Here is a 12,056-nt window from a genome sequence, read left to right as displayed (position 1 = left end):
TCCATCGTTTTTTTGTCGTTATTTATTTTCTGCGCATGTTTCCCACTGCAATCTGCTCCATTCCGCCCGAACCAGGTCGTCTTGCCCGGTTATCCTGCCAATCCATAGCGGTCATCCTCCTAATCCGGCCAAGGGCTGCTGTAAGGTGCAGGTGGAAGAATTCCTCTGCAAGGCAAGCAACGCCGTAGACCCTGATCCACCTCGCCGTTTTCCCACTTTGCCCAACGATCCTGTGCCATTTTGTTCTGCACTCGTTGGACCCCTCGCCCGGTGCATTTGTCGCAGGTGAACAGGTCTGCTCCTGGTGTAATTCGACCTCACAATCAAATCATCGACATGGTCTGTCTGCGTAACGGAGAGAGGGATGAAGTCGGTTGTCCGCTCCGATCTCCAACGCATCTATCTTTGTACCTGAATTTTAATTTTTGTTCTTATTTTGTCTCTACTTTGCGTTACCTTGCTGTTACAGGCACACGTGCGAAGTCTAAACAACGGAAAAAGCTTGCACATTTCGACATCATCATCATCACCACCACCACCATCACATCCACCCCCCTCAGGGCCACCCACCACACCCTTCAAAGGCCCCTCCGCCAGCTCCGTCTGGGCCCTGCTCCATCTCGTTCCCCCCCTGGGCGCGCATCAACACCAAGCAAATCACCCTCGTCCCCTGCTTGATGCTCGTCAACCGCCAGGCCTAACCTGGAAAGGCCCGGACAAGGCCGCCAGGGGTGCTCGACAGCCACTGTCCGTGCTTCTCTCTGACCACCCACACCATTGACAAGGGGGAGTGTCTCTTCATTGAACAGCTCCAGCTCCGGCACACTGAGACAGTCAGTGACTCTCCTCTACTCCCCCAAATCCGTCAAACATCCCGACACCATCTTTCCCAACTTCGAGACACGAGACGCAACATCTCTCCTCCAAGCGACTGATCCTCAGACCAGCTTATCCTGTCCCGTTTATCGTCTGTTACTCATTGTAGCCCATGTTTCTCGCATTTGCGCTGGTCCCAAAACACGCTCCAACACTGCATTCTTGACAGCAACCAAGATCCTGGGACGGACTGCGAGACTCTGCAGCAACGCGCTTCGCTTCCACTTGAGTCGAAAGAAGGGGGAGAACAAAAAAAAAAAAAAAGAAACCACAGCAACCCGTTCCAGACCAAAGCGGCGTCTGCTGAGCATCCCAAGGTCACACGCCTCTCCTGTTCAGAACTGCGCCTGCAACGGGGATCCATACTCCTTCCCCTCGACCCCGTCACATCACATTTACATAGTTTCCGATCTTAAGCTGGAAACAAGGCGTGATCGTGCGTCCACCCTGCAAACTTTCAGGGACAACGTCAGTTCACGTCACTGCCGCATTTGGTCTTCTAGAAACACTCAAGAGGAGCCTCGTCCCCCCATTGCTCTCTGAGCACCTTTCCTCTTCCGCTACTTCCGTTTTTGGACCACAGCCCGCGTCAACGGAATTTTGAACCTTGATGCGGTCTGTAAATGAGTCTTGAAATACAGACCGCTCGCCTTTCAGTAGACAACAAGACGACTTTGGCCCGTCCAGCCAAAACACGGATTTCAACTCTGCAAAAATGGCTATGCCGCGGGAGTCCAGTTTTATGCCCACCATCAAGTGCTCGTCATGCGGTAGACAGGTCGAGATCTCCATGATGGGCGAGCATCTCTGCAGTGGTCCCCCAGCAGCAGATGATGAGCGTATGTAGCAGCCCTCACCCATCACCTTGAGAAGACAGTCGGGACTTACACTCATCATAGCATCACCGCCTCTGGGCCGCCGTCCCGATAGTTTCGATTCATACGACCAGCCGCCTCCGCCGCTCGACAAGTATGGCCGGATGGCACCCCCTACTCTAGACACAAGCGCAGCTAGTATGTCTTCCCTACGCACTCTTGAGCACCACCCGCTGACCAGAATAGACATGCCATATATGCGTCAAAGTCAGCTCACACCAGTTAGCACGTCGACCGGATCCATCAGTGTTTCGCCCAAGACGCCCAACAGTCAAGCTCTTGGTCGATCAGATGACTACTTCCAACCACAGATTGCCAACGACTACGGCTCGAATCAGCAAACTCGACGACCCGGCGGCTATGGAGCGTTCGACGACAATGACGAGTTCGGTGATCAGATGTATCCAAGTGAGCCCAAGAAACAGGCCCCGAGCTTGCTTCAACGCATGAACACCATCGCACCAGGACCGTTCGACGCTGGTAGAAGGGGAGGAGCCGCGCCATCAGCCGCAAAGCTTGCCATGAGGTCGTCTCGAAAGGAGTCCCTCACGCCGGAGGACAACTTTGGCGACCGTCCACTAACGTCAGCTTCAAACAACTCTTTCATGTCTTCTGGGAGCAGTAACGCCGGCGGCATTGCACCACCAAGACTACCGAGAAAGAATGGGTATGGGGGGTTTGGTCCTCCGGGGACGAATCCGGACGAATTCGAGCCTGAGCCGTTTGGAAGCCGAGCAGGTACTTTCCCTCGCCCTAGCGAGCCGACGGAAGCGCCCGCGAGGACGCCGTCGGCTCCTGGCCTACGACCCGACAGGCTCAGCAGACCTGACCATGAGAGGAAGCGTTCCATGGGACCGGACACATCGAGAGCGCCCCCGCCGAGAACGAGCCTGCTGCGACCGACAACTTCTGGAAGGGACGCTGCGCCGCCTGTTGATTTAGCCAGCGAGTTTGGAGCGAACAACCCGTATCACACACCCTCTACCTCGACGTCATCTGGGGCCTCCGTGTTCAGCCATGGCCGCCAGACAAGCTCGCAGAGCAGCTCACAATCTAGCACGATGCAGCGTGGACGAAGGAAGCCTTCCGACACGTCTGGTTTTGACAGCTTGATGAACGAGCTCGAGTCGTCGATGGCTGCTATGCCAGGTATGAACGACATGCCGCCCCCGCCGCCCAAGAAGTCGCCGAGGGATCCGTATTTCAGCCGTCGTGAACCCTCTGAGGATTTCCGAAACGACCCTGCCATCCAAGGTGGACGCCCGCGCGCCAGATCTCCGCTTGCAACACAAGACCGCGATGCCACCAGGTACCCCACGGATCGCTATGACCAGGGCCACGAGCGTCAACCCAGTGATCTACAAAGCGTTTCATCACCGCCCCGCACCCGTCGCCGTGACCCTGCTGTTCAACCCTCTCGCGGAAACTGCAAGTCGTGCGGCGACCCGATCAAGGGCAAGAGCATTTCGTCCGCCGATGGCCGTCTCACCGGCCGCTACCACAAGGCCTGCTTCGTCTGCACGACCTGCCGCGAGCCCTTCTCGTCCGCCGAGTTCTACGTTCTCGACGACAAGCCCTACTGCGAGCAGCACTACCACAAGCTGAACGGCAGCTTGTGCGGAACATGCGGACGCGGCATCGAGGGTCAGTACCTTGAGGACGAAGAGCGAGTCAAGTATCACGTCGGCTGCTTCCGGTGCGGCGACTGCGGCATGTCTCTGTCCAACGGCTATTTCGAGGTTAACGGCAGGGCCTTTTGTGAACGGGATGCATGGCGCCGTGTGCAAAAGTCGACCCGAGGACCCCCGCCTGGCAGCCTCGGCGTTCCTGGAGGACCTGGAGGACCCGGAGACCGCGGTCGACGACCCAGTAACGGCCAGTCGGGCATGCGGCCTCCTGTTGGTCTCCCGCGCGGCCAGCGGATGCCTCCCGGAGCCGGCCTTGCTGCGCCGATGCCTCGCATGAACAAGCGCATGACGAGACTGGGAATGATGTAAGCTGCAAGAGACCAACACCGACATCTCTTGAAGGCAGCATTCCAATAACAACCACAACAACCGCATGCATGGTCTTTTATGGACCGTTATATCTACTGCATTTTTAATACCCACGAACACATCTCACGACTACGATATACCAACCCTCATCTCGCCACCTTGACACATTTTTTCTTCTTTTCTTTCTGCCGTCTGGAGTTATATATACCCGGTCCCTAGTGGACTCTGTTGATACCTGCATAGAGTGGACGACGTGGATGTCGTCTCGTTTGTTGTCGATGACTGGGAAGGAGCCCTGCCCTGAAAAAAAAGGGGAATAGCATGTTTGCATGGGGACAAGGCGTTTACGCTGAGGAGGGACGAAGACTTGGCAGGCAACAAACAGGGTGCACACGGGTGCTCGCAGCATTATTGGCCGTTTGATGGGCCAGGCGGCTACAAGGCCGAGATATATAGGACAAGCCAATTCAAGAAACGATTAGTTTAACTTTGTGTGTGTATGTGTGTGTGTGTGTCAGTGTCAAAGGGTAAACTTTTTGTTCCGTGGTGTGATGGTTTGGCTGTTTAAACGGGTTTTTCGTACCGTTGGGAGTTTAACGGTTCGGGTCGACATATAGTTTATTTATTTCCTTTTTCCCACTACCTCCCCCGTTTGCAACGATGTCTCGGTCTGAGGGTTAATAAATCGAATGCGGCTGTTAGACATTTTTTGATGGTAAACGGGCCGAAAACGGGAGGGTACGTTTATTTTAACTTTTCGGTTGTCTTGACGTGTTCAGGCAACAAACACACTTTGAGTAGTATTTATACCCTAGCTGGATAATGAAATTGCTTCGTTATCTAGGAATATGAGAGAGTGCAACCGTGTTGGCATGTCACTTTGTTACGTGGATATATATTCATTCATGCTAGTTAGTCTCTTGAGGGTGTTCCGGGGGGGACGGAAGTGAAAGTCTTGACACTTTTATCACGGTCAACGAGTCAACTGTCATCACTCGATGAGTCCCCCGTTCCGTCCCGGATGTGGGATTGGATATCCGCCGCCGAGACGGGGCGCCGTGTCCGATAACAATTTCCTCAATTTTTTTTTTTTTTTTAATTCTTTCCCTCAGGCATGCTCAGGCATACGTGCCTCCGCCGGCCCGAATCGGGTGGTGGTGGACGAGGTTACGTGGGTCCTACGGCACAATGTCTTTTTTTTCTTCATTGTTATTTTGGAGAAATGGCTATGGTCACGGTGTAATGATGTTGGTGTTCGTGGCCTTTGCGGGCGGGCAGTAGTATCCTACAAGATGGCAAGTCGGTGAACCCCGTTAACAGCAGATAAACTGCCTCAGCGGGTTACTCTCGATGAAAGGGTCTCCACAAGGGGGGGGAATTGTTTCATGGAGAGTGGTGGTTTGGGAAAGTGCGCTAGTGTCGTGGGTTGACGAAGCTGACTTGCTGCTGCGGCTGTGCTGCAACCTGTACGGTGTACGGTGTAACCCCCCCACGACGAACTCCTGCAGCCTGTTATCTGTGGTTGTGTACGCGGTGGTACCGTAAGACGAAGATAGAGAGAAGAGTGAGTGGGTGTGGACGGACAACCTGGACTGAGGTGCCAGGGGAATAGGGGTTCAAAGTGGGTACCTGATGCAACGTAGTGATTGGTTGGTTGGGCTGGTTTCAGCTTTTTTTTTTTTCTTTTTGCCCTTCTATTCTTGCCGCTTATGGGGGCTAAGTGGGTGGGATGGAAATAGAATTTAAATAAGGACGGCCAGGCCAGGGCAGAGGAGGATGAGGACGGAGGAGTACTTTGCAGAAGAGATTGCTGCGTTTTCTGATGAACCCGACAGAGGAAGTGACCATGGCGTGATGGAACGAGAAAATTCCTTCTCTATGCTTCAGAGTCGTTCAGCAATCAAATCCCTACGTAGTAAATCCTGGAATGACGATATGAGGCATCGCAGCTTCGTTGCTTTTTTGAAATTCTCCGGCCAGGTCGCCAGCGCATGTCTCACCCTCAAATAAGACTTTCTTCACTGGGAGCTCCCTACGTCGGCGGCGCTAACTTTAGCACCCCAGCTTATAAACGTGGCGCCCACGGCTTGTTTGTCCTGGCTGAGGTGCGACGACGCTGGCTGCTGCGTGGCGTTGATTGAGCATTGCAGATTATTTTTCTGGTCACAAGTCTTTTTTGCTTCCGGAAAAGTCTACTTCAGATAGAAGTCCAGGAGAGAGGCAACGTTAAGATGGTCCCACCAACGGTATGCATGTCTATCCGAGGTAACTCGAGGTGGTTGTCTGTCGTGCTTCTGCTGCCGCTTCGCTGTCCAAGGGTGATGATGATGTAAAGCACTGTCAAATGCGGGTGTCCGTGTGTGCGTAGGATTTCTTACAGCTGCCAGCTGTGGGTGCTCGTGTATGTCAATGTGCGCTCAAGCGCTGCGGCGTCCTTGACGTTTGAGCTTGGGAAGGGGGAAACTGTCGGTCTGGCGTCCGTGATTTCGCCAGTCTCCGTGGGTTCTAATCAGTCATTCCAATGTAACCTTCTTGAAGAGGGAGCATAGAGAGCCGATCCGTGACGATCTTGCTTCGGAGTTCCTGGCGCTTCAGCAGGCGTGGTGGTCGGGGTTTGGGACGGTTCGGGACCCGACTCCGGAGAGCAGCAAGTCGACTTATTGACCGTATGTCACCTCAAGCGGGAGCCTGAGTCGCGATGCATGTTTGTCGACGGGACCTTGTTGCCTCTTTTGATCTTTTGTCGTGCCGGGCTTCCTCGCGTGGGAGCTGTAATACCACACGTGTAAAGTGCTTCCTCTTTATTCCTGGCGCTGTGGATGGTACTTCGCTACGAGCATTTGGTGTCTCGGTACTTGGAATGATCGACAGGGGAGAGTAGCTCCATTTTCTTTTCTTCTTTTCTGGGTTTTCCCCTTCTCTCTCTTCTCTCGCCCTATCATAAACGCCACCTGTCGAAAAGCAGGTGCAGCATCTTGTCTGTCTGTGGGTTAGGCGACAACCAAAATGGCTTGAAGCTAAAATAGTCAGGGGAAAACGACGGGGGGGAAGGGAATGACGGCCGTTGGTGAGAAATTTTCAAAAATTGCCCATGCTCTTGTCAATGGGAAAGTTGGACAGGGCCAACCAAGCCTCAATTTTTACTTGCTTTTTTAGATCAGACGGTAGGTTTCAACCCATCCAACGGCCCGACGAACAACGCGTGGCTGATTCCATACTTCTTTGTTCATGTCTCACTGGGCGAGCCGAAAACCGGGATTGCAGCCAAGGGAAAGAAAAATCCTCCTAGGTTGTAATTGATAACGTCGAAGGAAGGAATTAAAGCCGGGCTGGCGCAATCACGTCCTAAGATTGGGACATCCACTGATCGTTGGCCTGGCGGCGAAAGCACAAAAAAAAAAAAAAAATCCACTACCCGCGCTTGTTAGCATCCAAAACTTGGCCCCCCCTTTACTTACTAGCAGTAGGTCTAAATCACATAATGTCATCCCGGAAACAAGAGAGTCTCCACGCTCCTACACCGCACGAGGTCGTGGAGGTCTTTGCGATGTGATGGATTGATTGCTTGATTGCCGGACGCCGGAGTACTAGGTAGTGTGTAAAGGCCAAGTCTCCCGCCCCCATCCAATCATTCATCGTCACTAAGGGCAGATGGGGAGGGGGCCCGCTAGAAAGTCGTTCCCTTCCCTGGAGATTAGTTGGTCTGTGGCCACTCTCGTTCTTGCTCATACTGGCGATCACCACCCTTTCGCACCCAGATATTCCGTGGGTCCCTTTTTCTCGTTGGTGCTGCCGCGCTCGGCAGTGGGTGAAGTGGTACGTGTCCCATCTCTAGGTAGTCTGCAGGTTTCCCCTTGGAAACACAAGACGGGGGCGGGTTTCCACATTACCATTTACATACTATTCAAGGCTTCTTGTTGTGTGCTGCGTGGAATCCACTTCCCCTCTGTATCGAGTACTAGTATTAGCAGGTATCATGACGATTCTGCACCGCAGCAGGAGAGTGTGCCTCCCCTGCGCCTAACCCTTGCCTTCAACCCCAACAAAGCCTTCGGATTGGTGGTATTCCTCCTCTATTTTGTTTCCTCTCCCCTTTCCCAAGATCCTGCTTTGCTGCTGGATGTGCCATACTATCTATGTATGCTTATGGATCTTCTACCACTCCTTTCCCTATCCATCGTTGATTGACCCTCATTTTTGGGTTCCATCCACCAGCAACGTGCGTGCCTCCCCTCCTTCTCCTTCTTTTTCACTGCCGCTCTTCTTCTCACAACTGCAGTTCGCAGCATCTGTAGGAGCCAGCAGCACAACCTTTTTTTCTTCTTTGCTTGTTTCATCTTTTCGATTCAACCTTCATCTTTATCCGTGGAGCTTCTCCCCGCGCCAACTGTCATCCACACACCAACACCAATCCGCACCAACCACGCCAGGGGGGAAAAAATACCGAACGGGGTCTTCTTTGATAGGAGCCGTACCACTCTTTTAATCATCAGGCCTTATCCAATCTCGCCAAGTCCCCAGTCCAGGTCCCGCTTCGACCGCCGCGCGCTGTTTGTTAAACCGGTTTGTCGATTAGGCTACCTGCGAGAAACAACTGTCGTCTCTTCGTCTTTCGTCCTTCGTCAATTACTTCGTGGCTGCGTACTGCGCCTGTCCTTTCATTTTGGTCCAGATTGCGAGCTTATCGCAGCATGCCTCTATAGTTACGAGGCTCTTTTGCACCATCGCCCAGCCACCACCGCCGTCACCGCCGCCACCATCTGATAGCGACATCATACCCGTTTCAAACCGTTGCGGTTTTTTGTTAATATAGTAGCTGCCGCCGCCACCGCGAACGCCGCCTGCGCCCGCATCGGCAATGATGACCATGCTTAAACAACAGTCATCGAGAGGCATCATTCTCCCGAGGGCTCGTCCCAAGACGTTGCTCTTCTTGGCCCTTGCTCTTGTTTCTGTATATTTTCTCGCGACTCGCGGTGCTCCCGCTGGTTATCGTGTTGTCCCTTGGGATCAAAATGGCGCCGTCGCTCCCGGCCAGCCCGTGAAGCCCGCCGAGCCGCCCAAGTCGGAGGAAGAGCGCAAGCAGGAGGAGGAGAAGTTGAAGCAGGAGCGGGAAAAATATGAGCAATCTCTTCGAGATGAATTCGCCGCAGAGTACGAGGCCGCCAAAAGGTACGTGCTTCCTTCCTGCTGATGAACCGGCAGAAACATCATCTGTCACGAAAGCCAGCATAAACTAACTCAGTCTAAACTTTACCAGGCTTCCTGGCAACGATGCCATCTACGGCAACACAATCAATTCGTTGGCCAACAAGGACAACAGAACCGCCGAGCATGCTGCCGCTCTCCGCGAGGCCGGCTCCCAGGAGCTGGCGTACACGAACCAGCGACCAGTTTACTACAACCCGTACCCCGACTACAACAGCGAGGAATGGAACAAGACGCACCGCGCGCCTCATGTGCCATGCATTGGAGCCACCGGCGAGGCTGTCGAGGATCTCCTTGTCTTCAAGGGTCAACCCAAAAAGTTTCCCGCGACCGGTTTCGGCAGCTTCGACGTTTTGAACATGGATGGAAACATCTGCTACGAGCGCGAGACTCGCCTTGGCCCTTACGGTCTCCTACCCCAGCTTAGCAAGGCCGGCCTCCGTATTGATTGGGACAACATCAACTGGGGCGACTTGCAGGAGAAGTGTATCGAGAGAAATGCCGCTCGTTTCGACGAGGGTAAGCCTAACCCCTACATCAAGACCGCCTATCCCGAGATTGCCGAGAAGTACGGTAGTGAAGTCGAAGACGAAGAGTCCAAAAAGCGCGGCTTCACCAGCAAATCAAAGGATGCGAAGGCCAAGAAGGCCGACCCTCGCACCGCTGTTCTCTTGAGGTCTTACACCGGTAAGAAGTATAGCGAAAACGACAAGCAGGTCATCCGCGCCCTAATTTCCGAGCTGTCGCTCCGATCTGGTGGTGAATTCCAGGTTTTCCTGCTGCTGCACGTGCGCGAGCAAGAGCTTGATATCTTGAACGATGAGGCCACTTACCAGTACGTTCTCAACGAGCATGTGCCTCTCGAGTTCCACGGCATTACAAAGTTGTGGAACGATAAGGCCGTTTGGGATGTTTACACGGCCCTCACGGACGAAAACGAGCGGAGCGTTCACTCTGCTCAGTGGCTTTCGGTGCAGAAGTTTAGCCAAGACCATCCCGAATTCGACTTCATCTGGAACTGGGAGATGGACGCCCGAATTGTTGGCCACCACTACGACTTCCTGAAGCGCCTTGACGAGTTCGCCAAGAAGCAGCCTCGCAGAGGTCTCTGGGAGCGCAACGAGCGCTACTACATCCCCGAATACCACGGAGACTATGACAACGACTTCCGCAACGATGTCGAGAAGCGCACCCGTGGCAACCAGATCTGGGGACCTCCCAAGCTGCCCTTCATCAACCCCGTTGGTCCTAAGCCGCCTGTTGACAACCCCGAGAGGGACTCGTACAAGTGGGGAGTTGGCGAGGATGCGGATATGATTACCGTCGGTCCCATTTTCAACCCCATCAACAGCAGCTGGATTATTTCCGATCATATTTGGGGTTACAGAGACGAGGCTCACCCTGACCCCGCCAAAACGCTCCCCCGCCGCACCACGATTGTCACTCAGTCCCGTGTCTCAAAGCGCCTGTTGGACATCATGCACGTCGAGAACCTCCGCGGCAACCACATCGCCTCCGAGATGACGCCTCAAACTGTTGCGCTCCTCCACGGCTTTAAGACCGTCTTTGCGCCCCACCCCACCTGGTTCGACCGCCCGTGGAACGGTACCTTCCTCGCCAAGTGGTTCAATCCCGGACCTCGCGGCGAGAGCGGTGGTGAGGGAAGCCCCATGGGCTGGGGAAGAGAGCGCAGATACCAGGGCATGACTTGGTACTACCGCGCCGAGCCTCCCGCGAGATTGTACAACAACTGGATCGGTTACGAGGACACGTCGTACGGAGGCAAAGAATGGGAGCGAACTCACGGCCGCCCTTGCTTGCCTCCGATGATTCTTCACCCCATCAAGGAGGTGAAGCCGACAGAACCCGGTTTCAAGACTAAGTTTGAGCTGTTCTACGGCTGAACGCGCTCATGCTACGATGGTGTATGATGTACGAACACGGCTGGCTTCAACGGGGTTCCGCGTTTATGATGGCGAGTGTAGGTAGCAGCGGAACGCCGGTAGTCGAGGCCACAGAGCCCAAGACCACACGTCCAGAGGGAAGCGCCTATGGCATGCCGAACCTGGTCATGAAAGCTGGTCGAGGTCACGAAAAGGACGGCAGACTTCTAGCTGGGAGTCTACGGTCTCAACCCTCGCGCATTGTGCATCCGCATGCGATGCGAGCTGAGAAAAAGAAGGGAGAAATCGGCGCAATTGTCGTCGTAGGAGCTCGGCGTTCTTTGTTTTGCTTTCCGCTTGTGGGCGCTGGCTTGTATCTTTACCGTACCAGCCCGCAGGCAACGGCATCTCGAAACATACCACTGTTTTTTTCTTTTATCTGTTTCATTACGATAACTTTTGTTCTTTCTTTCTATTTTTCTTACGCCTTGGGCATTTTGAAGCGACTAGACCATTTTCTTACCCGCTCACGGCTGTTGGGCCTTTAGTTGTACAAATGATGGTGTGGCGAGTAGACGGGTAGATACCGAGTAAGCTCCCAAAGGAGCATAGACGTGTCAATTGTAATTGTCATGGTCATTCAATCATACATAATGTGACGTGTTTACACATCAAATTGGCTTCGTATTGTGAGCCTTTGGATGCCCTCTTATGTCTGCTCACCACAGGTCCGGATTGACGACTTTCGGATTATGGGCAGAATATCGGGATTTCAGTTTCTTCCCTAAAATGGTATCGAAGTCCACGAGTTATCAGGCAGCCGTCGTAGTCGATAGACGTTGTAATCAACAGCCAAATCGGACAAATGGTAAACGGAAATTGTAAGAGGGCATGACCTCATCTAGACACCAGGGGAGAAAACGGGACAGAAGATTTGGAAATTAATAGATTAATCGGAAAGGACAGCTTGGGAGGGGGTAGTTACTCGTTCTCCCAATAAAAAAACATGACTTTCACACCTCATTACATTTGACGCCGTACACTTCCTCGTCCTGCCACCATCGCCACCCTCCGGACAAGCAACTCAGGGGCGCCCAGCATCCTTGAGCAGCCATATATCCGGACGGATTCCATCTTGGTCAGAGTGTGCCATACATACAGATCTCCGCACTATGTAACGATGTCTGGGGTTTGCTAGTTTATCGTGAATTACACCG

General features: G+C 53.5%; 2 protein-coding genes across 2 annotated transcripts; both read left to right on the top strand.

Moving 5' to 3' along the window:
- Positions 1 to 2,272: 2,272 nt before the first annotated feature.
- On the top strand, positions 2,273 to 3,748 carry CTRU02_200164 (Paxillin-like protein 1; the record flags this gene model as incomplete). The annotated part of the gene is made up of 1 exon (XM_036723282.2): positions 2,273 to 3,748. The coding sequence occupies one exon, from the start codon at positions 2,273 to 2,275 to the stop codon at positions 3,746 to 3,748; it is 1,476 nt and encodes a 491-aa protein (XP_036585071.2).
- Positions 3,749 to 8,606: 4,858 nt separating this feature from the next.
- CTRU02_200163 (uncharacterized protein) lies at positions 8,607 to 10,860 on the top strand (the record flags this gene model as incomplete). The annotated part of the gene is made up of 2 exons (XM_036723281.1): positions 8,607 to 8,920; positions 9,009 to 10,860. 2 exons carry the CDS (start codon positions 8,607 to 8,609, stop codon positions 10,858 to 10,860), a joined length of 2,166 nt encoding a protein of 721 aa, XP_036585070.1.
- Between the last annotated feature and the right edge of the window lie 1,196 nt (positions 10,861 to 12,056).

This window comes from Colletotrichum truncatum, assembly GCF_014235925.2.
Source record: "Colletotrichum truncatum strain CMES1059 chromosome Unknown Contig_0001, whole genome shotgun sequence".
Classification (NCBI taxonomy): Eukaryota; Fungi; Ascomycota; class Sordariomycetes; order Glomerellales; family Glomerellaceae; genus Colletotrichum; species Colletotrichum truncatum.
This window is presented reverse-complemented; position numbering and strand designations above follow the sequence as displayed.